Source organism: Sinohyriopsis cumingii, chromosome 1 (genome assembly GCF_028554795.1).
Source record: "Sinohyriopsis cumingii isolate HCF-2022 chromosome 1, ASM2855479v2, whole genome shotgun sequence".
Taxonomy (NCBI): Eukaryota; Metazoa; Mollusca; class Bivalvia; order Unionida; family Unionidae; genus Sinohyriopsis; species Sinohyriopsis cumingii.
In genome coordinates this window covers 81,681,008-81,700,582 of record NC_142961.1, presented here as the reverse complement: position 1 = coordinate 81,700,582, position 19,575 = coordinate 81,681,008, and the positions used below count along the sequence as shown (strand labels likewise).

General features: G+C 35.6%; 1 protein-coding gene across 5 annotated transcripts in view; it reads right to left on the bottom strand.

The window, feature by feature from the left end:
• Positions 1-19,575, bottom strand: part of LOC149807235 (multiple PDZ domain protein-like) — a 453,425-nt gene that overhangs the window by 432,636 nt on the left and 1,214 nt on the right. For all 5 annotated transcript variants that reach the window (XM_089963870.1, XM_089963877.1, XM_089963884.1 and 2 more), the window contains exons 2-4: positions 15,989-16,086; positions 10,187-10,350; positions 2,728-3,056 (exon numbers count right to left, since the gene is read on the bottom strand). In XM_089963870.1, the coding sequence (XP_089819996.1) occupies positions 2,728-3,056; positions 10,187-10,350; positions 15,989-16,004 (509 nt within the window). In that variant the 5' untranslated portion in view covers positions 16,005-16,086. The remainder of the gene's footprint in view (positions 1-2,727; positions 3,057-10,186; positions 10,351-15,988; positions 16,087-19,575) is intronic.

Here is a 19,575-nt window from a genome sequence, read left to right as displayed (position 1 = left end):
TGGGCATGTCAAAAGAGACTTGCATTACAAGTATCTGTAAAGTGATGGATGGGCATGTCAAAAGAGACTTGCATTACAAGTATCTGTAAAGTGATGAATGGGCATGTCAAAAGAGACTTGCATTACAAGTATCTGTAAAGTGATGGATGGGCATGTCAAAAGAGACTTGCATTACAAGTATCTGTAAAGTGATGGATGGGCATGTCAAAAGAGACTTGCATTACAAGTATCTGTAAAGTGATGGATGGGCATGTCAAAAGAGACTTGCATTACAAGTATCTGTAAAGTGATGGATGGGCATGTCAACAGAGACTTGCATTACAAGTATCTGTAAAGTGATGAATGGGCATGTCAAAAGAGACTTGCATTACAAGTATCTGTAAAGTGATGGATGGGCATGTCAACAGAGACTTGCATTACAAGTATCTGTAAAGTGATGGATGGGCATGTCAAAAGAGACTTGCATTACAAGTATCTGTAAAGTGATGAATGGGCATGTCAAAAGAGACTTGCATTACAAGTATCTGTAAAGTGATGGATGGACATGTCAAAAGAGACTTGCATTACAAGTATCTGTAAAGTGATGGATGGGCATGTCAACAGAGACTTGCATTACAAGTATCTGTAAAGTGATGGATGGGCATGTCAAAAGAGACTTGCATTACAAGTATTTTGCAAAGTGATGGATGGGCATGTCAAAAGAGACTTGCATTACAAGTATCTGCAAAGTGATGGATGGGCATGTAAACAGAGACCTGCATTACAAGTATTTTGCAAAGTGATGGATGGGCATGTCAAAAGAGGCTTGCATTGCAAGTATTTTGCAAAGTGACAGATAATCACTCATGCCAATCAAGGAGTTCAGGAAATACAAAATGAAAAGAAAAAGAAACCTTTGACCACGGCCTTAAAACAAATATTTTGTCATTAGACTTTACCCAAAGTAAATGGCACGAGCAAAACTGCTACAAATGAAATGTCTTGTCTTCATAATGATGCATGCCAAGCATGATGAGAATCTATCAAGTGGCATAGGATAAAACCAGAACTATCAAAGGGTATTCAGGTACCCACCTGTTATAAATAACCCAGGTAATAAAATGAGCCGGGGGTACCTGTGTACTATATACGAGTTTTCTACCAGTGCACATGGCCACATGAGCCCTTGCCTTATAGCACTGACTTTGTTTTCAAGTTGACAATCCTTCTGATTGAACTGAGATTTTAATCCATGTACTTGTATGGTGTATAGAAGGGTTCTGCCTCTTCCAGTAAATGTTTGACCTAAATCAATAAGATTGTTTTCCCAAATGACAACCCTTTGATTGAGCCACAAGTGTAATACTTGCTCAGTGACAAGTAACAGAGAGAGGATATTTGATCTTGCCACAAGACAAAGCAGTCACTAACAATACTGCTGGTACCACAGACAATGCAGTCACTAACAATACTGCTGCCAACACAGAGAATGCAGCAACTAACAATACTGCTGTCAACACAGAGAATGCAGTCACTAACAATAATGAAGCAACACGATGCAGTCACTAACAATACTGCTGCCAAAACAGACAATGCAGTCACTAACAATACTGCTGCCAAAACAGACAATGCAGTCACTAACAATACTGCTGCCAAAACAGACAATGCAGTCACTAACACTACTGCTGCCAAAAAAGACAATTCAGTCTCCAACAATAATGCTGCCACCAAAGACAATGCAGTCAATAACAATACTGCTGCCACCACAGACAATGCAGTCACTAATAAGACTGCTGCACACACAGACAATGCAGTGACTAACAATACTGAAGCAACACAATGCAGTCCCTAACACTACTGCTGCCACCAAAGATAATGCAGTCACTAAGAATACTGCTGTCACCAATGACAATGCAGTCACTAACAATACAGCTGTTACCACAAACAATGCACTCACTAACAAGACTGCTGCCAACACAGGCAATGCAGTCACTAACAATACTACTGCCAACATAGACAATGCAGCCACTAACACTACTGCTGCCACCACAGACAATGCAGTCACTAACAATACTGCTGCCAACATAGACAGTGCATTCACTAACAAGACTGCTGCCAACACAGACAATGCAGTGACTAACAATACTGAAGCAACACAGTCATTGCAGTCACTAACAATAATGCTGCCACCAAAGACAATGCAGTCACTAACAATACTGCTGCCACCACAGACAATGTAGTCTCTAACAATACAGCTGCCAACATAGACAGTGCAGTCACTAACAAGACTGCTGCCAACACAGGCAATGCAGTGACTAACAATAATGAAGGAACAGAGACACTGCAGTCACTAACACTACTGCTGCCACCAAAGACAATGCAGTCACTAACACTACTGCTGCCACCAAAGACAATGCAGTCACTAACAATACTGCTGCCAACACAGACATTGCAGTCACTAACAATACTGCTGCCACCACAGACAATGCAGCCACAAACAACACTGCTTCCACCACAGACAATGCAGCCACAAACAACACTGCTGCTACTGCATAAAATGTAGTCACCAATAATAAAAATATAGCTGATGCATAGACAATTGAGTCACTAACAATACAAATGCTGCAAAAAGTACCTGTATGGCGATAAAACAAACAATACAAACTGAATAACATTAACAGACCATCACAATAAAATGCAGATCTTAGTCAACCAAATGTCTAGTTATGTGAAAGGTAATAAACCTACCTTGAGGCAATTCCATTAGGCTGAATATCCTTCACAAAAATTCCCATCTCCCCAGAGTCTGTTTTTAGCCCAACTACACTGAATCCAAGAGAGCTTTTCTCAGGCTTGAAAAGCTGGATTGTCTCCATTTCTCTGCCTCTTGCTGCCTTCTCTGCAAATCGCTGTATCTCCTGATTATAGCCTGAGGTAGCAATGGGTAGGTTTTGCATAGAGGATTCTGCCAAGTCATCTTGTCCATTTGTTGGTTCCCGATGCTGTTGACTAAGTACAAGTTCCCCTGAGGACAAAAAGTCAAAGTCATCTTTCCCAATCCTGTAAGATTCATTCACCTGGAAAATAACAAAAGTATGTAATGCAGTTCTGTATGCAATAAATTATGCCTGCTGAATTACCTTGACCTTGACTTGGGATAGTTGTCCAACATATCACTAGGTGTCTCTCCTCATTTACAATGTTAACTTTTACAAAGTGGCTGATGTGATTAACAAAAATATATTATTCCAAACATTACACACACAATAAATGAACTTTAAACACAAAATTTAGCCCAAATCAACTGGCATAAAATAGTGGCCATAATGATAAACTTCGTGATTCGAACCATAAACAGCTTAAAATAAATGAACTTGAAGCACAAAATTTAGATCAAGACAATTAGCATAAAATATGGGTCATAATGAGAGTAGTGCTCATCAACATACATTCCCTCACCAAGTTTCATAACTCTGTAGATAGCATGTATGTACACCACATACACAAACCTATGTCATCATTAGCTGAATGCAAAAACAACACATATGCCAGTAAAATGTGAAACACAAGGCACACTGACCTTTTTGGCTTTATTGTAGTACTAACTGTGATATAAACATTCATTTAGTTTAATCATTCAAGCAAAGCATAAAATACAGGTCACAGTATGTAGACCCTCAGCAGCTTTTACAATCAAACGCAAAGAGTTATGTAAAACGCTGTTCAAAACACCTATCTGGCCATTAGGTAAATGCAAAACTTAACCAAAGGCAGTAAAATATGAAATGTAGTTCAGTGACCTCCCCTTGCTGTAAGGGTGTGGTCCTAACAGTGTGTGTGTGTGTGTGATCTGGATTTCCAGCCTAGCTTTTAAAAAAATTCAGTCATATTGCTACAATGTCTGCAGTGTGGCAGTTTATAGTGAGTCTAGCACTTGGGTATCATGCTACAGGCATGTATCACCATTTCCCAGCCAGTCACATTATCCTGACAAAAGGCCGACCAGTCCTAACACTAACCTCTTAATGCTGAGCACCAAGCGAGGAAGCTGGTAGTACCATTTTTGTAAGTCTCTTGCATGATTCTGACAGAGCTTGAACATGCTACCTATGAATCTATCAAATGTATGACAATATGAGTCTATCAAATGTATGACAATATGAGTCTATCAAAGGTATGACAATATGAGTCAAATACATGACAATACGAGTCAATCAAATACATGACAATACGAGTTCATCAAATGTATAACAATGAGTCCATCAAATATATAACAATATGAGTCTATCAAATATATGACTGATTGATTGATGCGTTGTTATTTTTATGGCACAGGCACTGTTAGGCTATTTAGCACCATACAAAAGGTATATGCATGATCATTTTAACTGATAAAAGGTTTTATATCGACAAGCGATATCAAACCCAATCAGTTGAAAGTAAAACGATCAGATGGTTAAGGGTAACATAAAGCTTCCTGATCAACAGGGAATGTAAATGGTATTTGTTAATACAAACAGATGAAAATTGTTGAAAATAAGAGATGGTAAAACATTACATAAAAATGCTCAAGGTGATGGCATAAAAGTTTATTTCTTTCAGGAATTCTATAATACAAGTCAGGTCCACTATATCAGAAAGTTCATTCATGTCTAGCACATTGTAAGACTGATCACGCATAGGTTGCAGGTCAAAACACTCTATCATAAAGTGCTTAACAGTGAATGGTTCATTGCAAGAAACGCACTCTGGTGGGTGTTCACCTTTCAGTATGTGGGAGTGGGTTATATACGCATGACCAATTCTAATTCGTGCATTGACTACATCCTCCCTATGGATGGTTCTGTAGGAAGGAATCCATTCCCCTAGGGTTGGCTTTATGGCATGAAGTTTATTATTCACTGCATCATTCCACGATGCCTGCCACTTCTGACATAAAGACTCTTTGATAGAAGGTTTAAAATCAGTATACGGTATCTTAAAATCAAACAGTTCTTGGGATAGGGCCATTTTAGCAGGACAATCTGCTTTTTCTTTACCTTTAATACCAATATGGCTAGGTAACCAACAGTATACTATATTGTGGGAGTTACTCAGTTCAGAATTTTGGATGAGAATACTAGTTAATAATGGATTCTCCAGTTTTCTATTGTGTAGTTACTGAAGTACTGATAGTGAGTCAGAGAAGATGATGCTGTTTAAAATACATTTATTTTCGACATATTGCATTGCAAGGTCTATTGCTCTGATTTCGGCTGAAAAACTGATGTAACTGAGACCCTGTCAACATTTTGAAAGTAGGTGTTACACAGGGAGTAGTTTTTAAATGTGATGTTATCCATATCTTTCAAGTAAGTTTCCTGAAGGCATAGCACTGCAGGATCATGTTCGTTTAAAAGCAGGAGAATATCACTGCAGTTGGTTTAAGTCCTCAACAGTTCTTTGTATAATGGTGTTCTTCATTATAAGTTTAAATTGAAGATTGTGGAGCTAGGTTAGACCTTTCGTGGAGGCAATCTGTGTGGTTATTTCTCTAAAGAAAGTACGGGGGTGAATTTTTTGTTTGTGGGTCTGGAGCTACCTTGAGCGCATGGAGCAGTTTCTTCTGCATCCATGCTCTCAGTGTCTCCAAACCTGTTATAGAGTTTAATGGGGTCATCTGACCCCATCTGCTGCCTATTTCCTTGAGATTTGTTTTTATTACTTGGTGATTTTGGTGGTGGGGTAATACTGAAAGTTGTTTGAGTAGATTCCATGTTTTTCTGTGCTTTGTAATGGGGGTGTGTTAGAGCTTGATGTTGAATTGGGTGGATCTGTCTGTGTTTGAGCATCCTTTGTTGTTTTATTACTGTTCTTCACTACAGTGGAGAAGGATGGGCCATGAAGGGATGTTTTTGCCTGTGCAAGCTTTCTGGCCTCTGGATAGGGAATGTTTATTTCCTTCTCCTGTTTCCAAGTATCACAATCCATAAAATTGGCATGGTGATCCTTTCCACAGCTGACACAATGCAGAGTTACTCTACACTCAGATTCCTGATGAGAATGGTCTCCACATCAGCCACATTTCTGACACTTATAGCATCGAAGGGGATTTGGTATGTAAATCTCAACCTTCACTTGCAAAAAGCCAACTTTGACCACTCTGGGAACCTTTGATTTGCTGAAGGTGAGTACAATGGTGTTCGTGTCCTGCAGATTGTTATTATGTTTAATGCGTATTCTTCAGACTGCAGTCATCTTTCATCCCTTTAATGATATCTGTGTGGCTGACTCCAGCCATGTCATGACAGCAAATCACACCCACGGACGTACGGAGTGTTGTGGACCAAATGAGGTCACTGGAATATAGAAGGTTTTCATTTTCTTGATATTTTCTGTTTGACATCATCGCTCACACTCAAAAAGAAGGCAACCCAATTTTAATTTTTTAAACACTTTTTGGTCTTTGAATTGTTCCCATAATAATCCTTTCAATAACAAAGATAGTGAGTGCAGAAAGCAGTTTTGAGGCATCTTTAGATTGTATAACCATGAAGCGTGGAAATGACTCCACACTACATGATTCATCATCTGACTCAGATCCAGTTTTGGTACATTTACGTTGATATTTTTAAAAATTTCCAGGTTGGTTTATTTAAAATTCAGCACCAAAGCTCCTCGCTCACCATGGAGCCCAACAAGGGGACACTTTTCAAGTGCCAGGGATACACAGATGCTATACTCAGTCAGTAAAATTACCTCCTGATTGACCCATTAACCCATTCGGCCCCGTTCCCGTCTGTAGGTGTGATCCGGTTTCTGCATTCATGGCCGATCCCGCCTGTAGTCGTGAATTGTTTACTGCATTCAATGGCCGATCCCGTCTCCAGGCGTGATGAATGTGTGTTAGATACAACGTCTCTGATTGGTTAGAAATGGTTTATTCCAAGAACTAAACTACTATTAAACCAATCAGAAATGATTTTACTTTCATTTGTGGAAATTTGAATTGTTCAGAAGCAAAAGGCTAAAGTTTGAGAGCGGTTTAACTACATGTGTTCTGTTCACAAAAAATTGTAAATGATGGCGGATGGAAGAGTGATTTTTGATGAGAGCAAAAATGTGGAGTTTCTCAGGTTTGATCTTGAAATTATTGAGCAAGCTGAGGAAAGATATGTTCAGCAGTTGAATATTTTGTGAGATTTAGATTTGGACATAGAAGTTTCTGAGATTGAATCGTCCGAAGATGATGATGCTGACGGCGATGATGACAGAGTTCTTGCGGATAAACGTTGCACATAAGCTTGTAAATGCTGTATAAATAAGTTGTGAAAGACTTCGAGAAATAGGGAAAAAATTACATCAATGTGTTGACAAATTCATTTGAAATAAATGGTGAAAATTTCGTGGATTTTGTTTGGATATAAGAAGAGAAATTAAGGTAAGAGTGAATGCATGTGCACGATGTTTTCAAACAGGTAAAAACTATGGAGCACAAGCAGCTAGACACAGCTTTGTGCTTCTGAGGCATATCAGCAGAGATACTAAAAACAGTGCTGGGGCCAAATGAGTTAAGCAACCAACTTCTATGAAGTCTTCTGAGACTTTGGAAAGAGAAAGAGGAATAGAATGCAGAGGCAATGGTGGTATCAAGAAAGATACAAATAGAAAGATGAAGAACATGAATGAGTTAATAGACTTCTTAGGGCTCGGCGTGACCAGCCGATTTGTCAAGACCGAGCACATCGAAGAAGTAGAGGCCAAATTAGTGTATTGCATCAGAAAGTCTCTGCTCAACTACCAGGATCCTTTCCTCCCCAACACGGGATGCAACCCATGGAAAACAGGCTGCCTCTACTTAGTTACCTCTTTCAACACGTAGTGAGGACACATCGGGCCAATTCTACAACCCCAGACCCACAGGGGGATCAAATATGTGAGCCTTTAGAATGTATGACAATAAGAGTCTATCGAATGTATGACAATATCAGTCTATCAAATGTATGACAATATCAGTCTATCAAACGTATGACAATATCAGTCTATCAAATGTATGACAATATCAGTCTATCAAATGTATGACAATATCAGTCTATCAAACGTATGACAATATCAGTCTATCAAATGTATGACAATATCAGTCTATCAAACGTATGACAATATCAGTCTATCAAACGTATGACAATATCAGTCTATCAAATGTATGACAATATCAGTCTATCAAACGTATGACAATATCAGTCTATCGAATGTATGACAATATCAGTCTATCGAATGTATGACAATATCAGTCTATCGAATGTATGACAATATCAGTCTATCAAATGTATGACAATATCAGTCTATCGAATGTATGACAATATCAGTCTATCAAACGTATGACAATATCAGTCTATCGAATGTATGACAATATCAGTCTATCAAACGTATGTCAATATCAGTCTATCAAATGTATGTCAATATCAGTCTATCAAATGTATGACAATATCAGTCTATCAAACGTATGACAATATCAGTCTATCAAATGTATGACAATATCAGTCTATCAAATGTATGACAATATCAGTCTATCAAATGTATGACAATATCAGTCTATCAAATGTATGACAATATCAGTCTATCAAACGTATGACAATATGAGCTGAAAGAAAGAAAACAAAAAGAAACTTGGTTTTATATCATTTTCCCATTTCTCACAACATCAAATTTTGAAACAATTTAAGGTACAAATTCCATGAATTGAACATTTTTATATAATTAACATCAACTAAAATTATTACTGGGACTGTTTATCTCCCACATTCCCCCAACACAATCATGCAATCTTTATTATTTTTGCTAAAGAATGGTTTATCAGTTATGGCCCACATAAACTGCATCATAAAAAGGAAAAGTTTCACTGACATACTTTCTCTCAGTATTCAGAGACTTCATTTCTAGCTGATGCCTATCCCATGCAATGCACTAAATTTAATAACAACACACTTGCAAGATTTTCCACAGAAAAGAAATTGAAGGACTGGTGATACTCAGCTATGATTTGAACAGCCAAATGCTGCTGACTGGAGTCTAATAATTAACTTTGCAAGAGTATTTTCAACAAAAAAACTGTTTTGGGATAAATTAGTCCCACATACTAATTTGGGTAATGAAAAGCGTGATGAAATTACATGAACAACTAAAGAAAGGATTAGTCTCACACATATAACCTCTGAAACATTACATGTTTGATTTGGAAACATTAAAACATGGTGATAAGAAACGGAGGCAAGCATGTGTCTGGTATGTAAGGGAGCCATGATTTATGCTGAAACTTAAAGGTGTTGTGTGTGTGATTTGGATTTTCAATGTAGCTTTAACAATTTTTCAGTCATATCGCTATGATGTCTGCAGTGTGGCAGTTTATAGTGACGCCTAGCACTGTGGCATCATGTTGCAGACATGTATCATGATGTCCTGCCCATTCACATTATCCTGACACCATGCCGACCAGTCCTAACACTAATCTCTTAATGCTGAGCACCTAGCAAGGCAGCTTGCAGCTGTTAGTAACATTTTTGTAAGTCTTTCGTATGACTCAGCAGGGGATTGAACCCATGACCTCCCGCATCTGAGGCAGACACTCTAACCAATAGACCACCAGAGCGGCGCTGTAAAGTGATTAATCAATATCAAAATGATATCACATAATACTGCTGCCTTGCATGTGTCACATCTGTATCTCTGTCCTTTGGTAAATTGGCACCTTCTTCAACAGCTGTGCAGGCAACACAAAAATATTTTTCATTACTGTCTGTTTTATGTATGAACTGACCATTAATTGTTTGATTTGCTTCCCTGCAAGAAATTTGAGGCAGGAGGGGGTAAAACTAAATTTATGCGAATCTACTTTTTGAAGCACAAATTGTGTGAATAAGTGAAAAATATGTGTATGGACTGACAATTTGATGCCAACACTTTTTCCCAAAATAAAAACTCATTATGTACAAAGAAGACTAAACATTCATTTGAATTTAATTTTTCTCACCCTACATAATACAACTTTGAGTTGTAACTGTCTCTGCTGACACTAAAATGAAAAACCAACTCTGAATGCTTTAGGTAATTTTTCATAGCAGCCTGCTATGTGCCTGTCTAGTAGTATTTTATGAACTGGTTGTTTGATCTTTATATATTATGTGTAACTGTTTGACATGTATGGTGAAAATGATGATGAAATGTAGTGTACCTGTTGTAGTTCCTGTATGGAGTCCTGCAAAACCAGCAGCTGGTGAAGAAGCGGGCTCTCCAATAAACAGATAATGGAGCTGATTTCCTCATCCCTGTTTTGGTCCCCTTTCTCCCTAAGGAGCCCCTGCAACCGTTCCAGGCACTCTGCCGCATGTAAGCTGTCTGAAACACACAGAGACAATGTATGTACAACAAAATTACACCTGAATCATCCATTTATCTATTTGTCAATCTGTCAATACTTTTCTTTCTATATCTCTTACACCTATCTTCTTACCAATAACATGTATATGTTCTCTCTCTCCCCCTCCCTCCCTCCCTCCATACATGTCAATCATAAGTGCATCTCTGGTAATCTAGCAAACAATAACAGCATTTTGCAATGAAGTGAGAGTATCTACATTTTTCCCATCACTATCTTAACATCTTTAACTGAAAGAAAAAATAAAAATGTCAGAAGATCTTTATTTATTTTAGAAAATCAATTACACCAATTTTTAAAGTAAATCTGTTACCAATTTGGGGAGCTCAAACATATTTTGTTTTGTACTTGTGAACATTCTACTTTTCAATCAAGTCAACATTTATTTCAACTGAATAACCCTTTCAAAGGTTACAATGAATATGCTTTTTGTTTCATCAATTGGAGAGACTGAAGCATATACAGTGGATTGGGCTGCAGCCTTTATAACTACTGTAAAATCACACATTTTTGTAGAATATTTTTATTTTCAGGGGTAACACATGTCCAGCAAAATAAATCCATTGTAAAAGATGGTATTGCTGAACAACAATATGATAAACGTGTGCCCACAAAATATTATCACCACAAATCATTTCACAGTCTTATATACTTGTACAGGCCCCTTCTCATTCCATATATCTACGATGCTGGACCAGGAAAAATTATCACAGATGCTAAATCCCATTTATACATATACTATCAAACAATAAGTCTATTATAACAATTTACCTGCTCCCTTTAAAACTTCATGATTTAAGACCTCTTTCTTATTAGGATATGCCATTTAGCAAATATCTGAAGTGAGATTGAACTTCTAATGTATGATTCTGACCATATGTCCCTTACATCATTAACCCTTCACCCCCTTTGAACGAAGGGTGTGGATTCTGAGGAATTGTTTCTAATGGAAATGATTATTTGTCCCTTTGAAATCTGTTGTGTATCCTTGATTTTGGGATATTGCAAGACAATGTTCTTAATTCACCAGATCCTAGGTGCAACACTGGAAAAACTGTACTCTTATATAGAAAGCAAGGAAACCAATTCTCACCAATATTGGCAATTCTCTGATCCTACCATTTTGGCTTTATGGTCAAATATGGACATTTCTGTTTAAACTTAATTTTGAATCTCTATACCTGAAAACTACATGTCTGCTGTTGTTATGTTTTTAATGCATACTTTATGGACAATTTAATTCCTAAGTACTACCCTCACAGAAGCTGACATGGGTATTACAGCCCTTAATATGTATGCAGAAGTTATGTACGAAAAGAATAAAAAGAAATTACTTGAATGATGCCACACCTAGTTTATACACTCACTGATGGATAGTGAAAAAGACAATAAATTGATATTGATTTGCAAATAAATATGAATATACAATGCATTCAAAACACTATATCTCAATCTAGGCAATTTTTCATGTTTATTTAGGCCACATGAAAAAAATAAAAACACAAGATTCATCTTTTAAATCACAATTATCAACAATAACTTTCTGAAAATAAAATAATCCTTATAAAAGAACATTTAAATGCAAACTTTCATCTACTATTGCTTTATTTGATCACTGCTGCTCTTATTTCTCCATAATAAATAAAGCAAAGGTCAAGATTTCTCCATAATAAATAAAGCAAAGATCAGAAAGAGATGTGTAAACAGGTTAAATTTATGTACCCTATTAAAGAGAATGACTTTTTCAACATTCTTCTCTCTGTCTTTATCTCTCCCTCTCTTGTACACTTGCTCTCTCATTTTCCCCTGATGATTGCCAATATACATGTATGTCTAAACTGGTTTTCATTGTGTAGATGGATTTGTAATGTTTTCACCATGATTGTAATTGCATTATTTATCATTTAGAAATTAAATCAAAGAAAAACCCTTTATCATTTATAATTTAAACGAGCAGGCAATTTATATACTTCTACATTATGAGTTGATTGGCTTGTTCTACAATAACATCACACATAATAGCAAACGGCTCCTTACTCAAGGGAGGTAATACTGTTAGTTGGTGTGGGTAATCCAACTCTTAATTTTAACTGCAAATTTCAATGATCTGAATGGAGTAAATTTTTAATCTATACATATTGTTCTACAACATGCAAGAAAAATGTACATTTTGAATATTTTCTCCATATTTGACCTTTAAGAAGATCTAGTCATGTATTCACAAAATTCTTCAAGTTGAGTGCACATTCAAATTCTGATCACTTATAATAAAGAGAATAATTAAACTAGATTCGAGGAGCAATGCATTTATATATACAAGAGATGAATGATCATAATTTACAGATTTCCCAGTTAATATGGTGGATATAAACAAAGGTCGCATGGGACTGAGTGTCCACCAATAATGGGCACTTTAGGAAAAGATGTCATGACGTGATCTCACTATATCTGGGTATCCCCCAGAGGTACAGTAAAAGTCAACAATCCACATAGTGGAGAGTAAACATGATGATGAAGCTGTGAAAGAACTGAAGGGCAAGTAAACACAGTAATCAGCACAACATAATTACAATTTGATTTTGCTACCATCATCATTATCATCCTCATAACCATCATTATTGTAATGATGTTGCTGAAGCAAAATATCAGTAATGCCAGGGATCAATAAATTTCCTTTTCCGAGGACTTTGTTTGGCTGAAAAATTGTGACCCTCAAATAGCTTGAGAAAACGTACTCTTGTTCTGATTTGTGAAAAATCTAAATCCATGATATGATGGAATTTTTTAAACTCAAGATAAAGGAAAAACACAATAGCTACACCTGACCATTAAATAACTGGTCCCTAACTCTCTGTACAAATTGAGTGTACACATATTCCTTTATGAAGGTTAATAGTATATGGAAATTAAATAGAAAAAATAATATATATATATATATATATATATATATATATATATATATATATATATATATATATATATATAATCATTCTTTTCAACTCACCAGTCTGACTGGTGAATTAGAAAGGGTTATATTAATATTTGTAATTTTTCTTTGCAAGTTATCTGGTGATTTGAAATCTAATGGCTGGCTTCACAGGTCAAGGTCTGAGGCAGGAGTTTGAGGAGATTCATTTTCTTCCCTAAAATAAAGCTGGCATTGGAAAATAAATCTCCAAGTTGAAGTGGCATATGACCACATGATATCATTGCCAATTTACAATTAATCGTCAACAAATTAACTTAATACCCATTTTCATAATGTCTGCTGCAGATGACAATACATCATGCAAATTGTTAATGAACAAGACAATCTGCGCGCATATACAAGTTCTTACTTTTCCACACAATTTTGTTGTTGTTCATCAGACACATACTTAATCATAAAAAATGAACACCCTCCAATCATCTATATTTTTATTATAAACATGCTCCTACTGCACAAGATTGATGCACCAGATTGTATATCTTGCCAAGTCCCAGATGCAAACTTTAATGTCATAGCCATCTTGTCCTAAAGCGCCCATACTTAAAGTCCACAGCATCTGGTTGCTAGTTCATCAAGCCTAGTGGACCAACACAATCTAATGTAATACTGTAATGGATTTTATTGCAATCTTACAGTATTTTATGGGAACTTCACTGATTTTATTGCATAAACTCTCGGAGTAAACATTCTAAATAAACAGATGAGGAAAAAAGAAAACAAGGCTATAAACCCGACAATGGCTGGTTTCAATTTCATACATGTACAAAGTATACAGTGGTAACATCACGAAATTTATCAGTGTCCCAGCAAGAGATACATAGACATGAAAATGAATTACATACAACAACAAAACAGACTTATACATATTTTGGACAACCTCCCAACTCTCTCCATGACAAAGCATACATCAGAAAAATCACCCAAAATACAACATACATACATGTTGACCAACTACATGTACATTTCTTGTTAACATGTACACATGCAGAAATTTAAATGCTGTTCTACACCATGTAGTAACTTCAATGTGCTTGCTGTACTGGTTGCTAATTTCTCAGAGTTTTCCTTTAATTTCCATACTTTTTCCAATGCCCCCTTTTAACAAATTACTAAAAGCTGTATACAAAAAATAACTGGAAAGCAATATTTTATCAATAACACATAAGATGTTCATGTCCAATAGTAATTATTACATTTATCCTTTAGACAAAATATTAAACAAGTCAAATCAATTAAACAGCCTCATTAAATTAATCAAACTGAATAAATGTCAGATACATACATCTTAAAAATTAGAATACTCTTAATGATAATAATTATGAACAATAGTATTATAAATAAACACTGCACAATTCACAGCATACATGCATGATGAATTACAAGGGATATAATGATATGTCAAAATTCTTTTGCGAGTTTAGAATGTTGTATTGTGTTACTGACATTAAAATGATACATAAGAATTGCTAGGATTGTGTTCTGTATCTTTCTCTGCAGGCTTAGAAAATGAAAAATGATTTTTTGAAAGTATGAAAATTCAGAAATTGGTAGAACTTGTATGGAAAGCTGCAGCCTATCAATGGCTGATCATTTTATCAATATTGTCAATCTATCATTATGAACATTGCAAAGGAAACTATACTACATAGATGAAAATTTTGTTGTCACAAAACCAGATGATATAAAACTAAGAAGACATTAGTTTGTGAATAACATATTTTGGATATGCAACATGGACTGAAAATGCAATAACGTTAAGTAACGACCTTTTAACACACAACTGGTTCAAGTGGTAAATAAAGCAATGCATATAAAAACTATAGTTTACCCATTATTCTTTTCACGCAGCTTTATATGCAAAAATGCAAGAAATGCTAAGTATCATAACTATGTATCAATGTAACTTTTTGTTTGTACTTGGAAATTGACACTGGTCACTAGAAAGTATATATTTTTTACACATACTGCAATGCAAATTAGTGAGCAAGTCTTTGAATATTAAATGGCATTGTGTACAACTTTAAAAAGAGCATTCTGCACTGTCTACTGTATCTCAGCCAACAGGCAAGTTCCACAAGATGTAACACATATTCACTATTACATATTTATATTGCTGTGACTTTTCAATTAAGGTTAAAAACTTAATCCACTCACTATGCATTACAACATGGATATCAAGCTAGACTGAGATGAACAGCAGCAGCATGGGCAGATTTATTTCCACCATTGAAACTTGGATTTTCTTTAATCCACAATATGTTTATTGTAAAAGTATGCTGAATATATGAAGTTTCTTTTACAAAACTTCAACAAATATAAAGCCTATAACAAGGTTAATTTTTTTTTAGTTTGAGTGAGCACCAGGCTGAGGTGTTTGGAGAATATGGAGTCTGATGGGCAATGAAAATAATCATGTTCCAATGTAATTAAAAATTTTATAATTTCTGAAGAAAAAAAACATCATGAACTTTATCAGTAAATGTCAGACATGACCTTTACAAGTCAATGTCAGGCATGATCTTTATATGTCAATGTCAGTCACGACCATTGTAAGTCAACATCAAACCTCTGCTTTGTTGGAAATCTTTATTTTAAGCAGACTGGCTTACCTTGAATAAGTGACATCTTTCTGGTTAACTGACCGAAATCTTCTACATCAGAAATAGTATGCAACGCTGCACACTAAAGACAACTTGGACTATTTTTCCTGGAAGAAAAATGGGCAAAATATATTCTACTGAACACATTTTAGAACTGAATAATCTACCTTAGCTAAACTATCTTAAAATTAGACCAATCTAGTGATTTGTCTCCAACAATACAATGTAGTGCAATAACTACAATTCAATAATCATGACTTAGCTGCATAACAACAAAAAAATGAAAATCTTACAAGTGTAAATACAACAGTACACGAAACAGGCATGTGATTTCATTGGTTTTGTGACATCTCTCAAACTTTTCCAATAAAGTAATGTGGGGACAAACTGTATATAACTAAGGATCAAGACTTAAATAAAGCATTTTACTTCATACAATGTCAGCTGCACATCATGATGTGTCTGTGGTCATGAATTTACATGGGAACTACATGCTGCAGAGAACTAGATAAGAAATGACATTAATGTATTTTTATGGAATTAATGAAAAATGCATGAAGAATGTTTTTCTTCAAAGTATGCAAAAAGTTTACTTTTAAGAAATCAGTCCAAAGTTTTCATTATTTTTCTTCCTATCTTAAGTACAGGAAATGTTTTATTATGGTCTATTCAATATATGTAAACTATGTACATGTAAATGGGAAAAGCTCTTATGTTCTGTGAATATCTGAAATGATGCTGCTGGATCACAGAGGGATTCTTTAGTAATATAGCCATATAATTCAGTGTATCCCAGATCAGTCAAGGTCACTAAACCATCTGATACATTCTCATGAGAAATGACTAATTAATTAACATGTCTGATCTCATACTGTGTCATATGGTCTTCACAAAATGTCCTTTTGAAATATTTTTAAATATCCAATTAGCACCTAACCAATGAGCATAACACTAGTTAATTAATCCAATTAGCTGTGAACCAATAAGCATAACACCTACTAAATTAAAAAACCATATCTAGATCTCAGCAAGATAGCAGCTGGTCCTATGTAGGTCAGACAAAATCTGCAATTTATAAAGTCCTACTTAGGTCAGCCAAATTTGGCATTTTAACAAATCCTATGCAGGTCAGCCAAAAGTTGCAAATTTAACAAGTCTTATTTACGTCATTCACAATTTGCCATTTTAACAAGTCCTATTTAGGTCACAACATTTTCCATTTTAGCAAGTCCAATGCATGTCTGCCAAAATCTGGCATCTTAACAAGTCATATTTAGATTTCTGCAAGATAGCTGCTGGTCATATGTAGGTCAGACAACATCTGCAATTTAGCAAGTCCTGTCTAGGTCAGCCAAACTGTAGCATTGTAACAAGTTCTTTTTAGGTCAGTCAAAATTTGGCACCTGAAAAAGTCATAAGCAGGTCAGCCAAAATTTGTCATTTTAACAAGTCCAATGCACATCTGTCAAAATCTGGTATCTTAACAAGCCATATTTAAGCTTTTGCTGCCAAATTACTACCAACATAGTGACTTATAAATCAAGTCCAGTGAAGTCCAGATCTGCCATTATATTATGTGCCAGCAGATCTGGATGATGCATTATCTTAAAATTAATCATCAGAACAAATAACACAGATCTTGATCTGCCAGCACACTGAACAAAAGCAGATAAGGGCTGATGTTGTTGAAGTTGGACTTAACTTATAAGTATATACAGTAATAAAAACACCAACAGAGATACTTCTATGCTATTTCTACTTGTATGTTTATAACATGTTGGAGATTTAAAGAATTGATTTCAACTGTCATACATTCCTATTAATCAAAAGCAAAATGTATAAACTGTCATCATGAAATTAACCATTGAGGATACTGCTGGTATATGTATTTTTACTATGCATCTTATATAATAAAAAAAAAGTGTCTTCTGACCTGCATCAGTTATGAAATCTCTAAATCTGAAGTCCTCAAATCCGAATGAGTTTTTTTTCTTCTTAAGTAAGAAATGATTGGAGAATGAAAGAAAACATTATTGAGTATGAAATCATGCAACCATAATTAAACAATCATTACTTTGGCTTGTTGAAATGGCAAGCACATGAAATTACCTCCCCTGGTCATTGCATCTCACAAATTAGTGATTATTCTAAAATAATACCACAAACAATGAACCTAATGAGCAAAATAAGCAAGCCCTAGATTATTTTGATAATCACCCCATAATACATTTAGACAATTCTCACTTCTTCCAGTTATGGAGAAAATTATAAACAGTAACTGTAATCATCACATCTGTGCCAAAAAATGCAAAGCTGACCTTGACATGCATCAAAGCAATCTCTGAAAAGCCAAATTTTCAACCAATACCTACAAATATTACAATTACAATGTCACTGATTAGTTAAAATATAAATATTTATTCCTTATTTTTCAAATATTCACATTATCACACCTGTGCAAAAAAGATGCAAGGTATGCAGAAGAAGACTGTGCTATACACAAATACTAAATAAAGGTGCTGATATACGCATTGTAGCAAGATCGCAGGGTATAAAACTTGTAGATCATAAACCAACTCATAACTGAACATGATGCACTGTCACGAAATTAGGTCGCACTGAGTTACTGTATTTTACCCACACCAATTACATTCAATAAATTTTTCCGTACCCCTTTCTCAGTTTTGTGGACTTCCCTGCGGGCTAGTGCCGTGCAAATCTGAGCTTGCCCAAAATGAATTTGACCTTTTCCCAAGAGTTGGGCAAGTGAATTTGTAAATCCCTGATGTGATAGAACAGTGAAGTCAGCTTAGTACAAATCAGCAGGGTTTCAAAATCTGGACAGGAGTCTGACTTCAAAAGCAGGAGGATTTTCAATGAGAAGTGAATTTTTCACTGTATCACATCTTTGACTTTCTTATCGAAATGAGGAACCAAAGCTTGGGTCACTACACGAGTAGTTTTCAAGACAAGATCTGAAAAATGATCAACCATACAGGAGAGATTGTTTAGTTATAAAGTTGGCAAACAGTGTCTTGACACATATATCTCCATCCACACGAGATGGAGATTCCACATTCAATGATTTCAGTGAAGGCATATTTGTTGTCACATTTAATATACTATAACACACCAGATGATACATGTCGTTCTTACCACCATAGCTGATTTTAAAATCAGCTTCAAGTGAAGGGGAGAATACGTATTCATGTCCTTTGAATTTGATTCCAACCACTAAAAGTTTAATAATCAGATATGAGCAACTTTAAAGGGTTCAGTGCAAGCGATATCGAAGAGTTTAATGGATCATTCTTAGAAAATGGATTGGATATTGATATTAGTCCCATTTCAACACCAAATGCAAGTGATTTTTAATCAGATGACGGGGCGGACATAGTCCCACTTGCACAATGGAGCTATGGCCTCACTGTGTTTGAGATCAATGATTCTGATTCTCATGTTGGTTCAACAATCAAGCTTGGACTAAGCAATGTGAATGATTTGTTCTCTCAAGTTTTTTCCTGAATGTCATGTGGAAAAGCTTGTGAAAGAAATAAACAATTATGTCAAAAAAATGGGGGACCAAAAGCAAGACC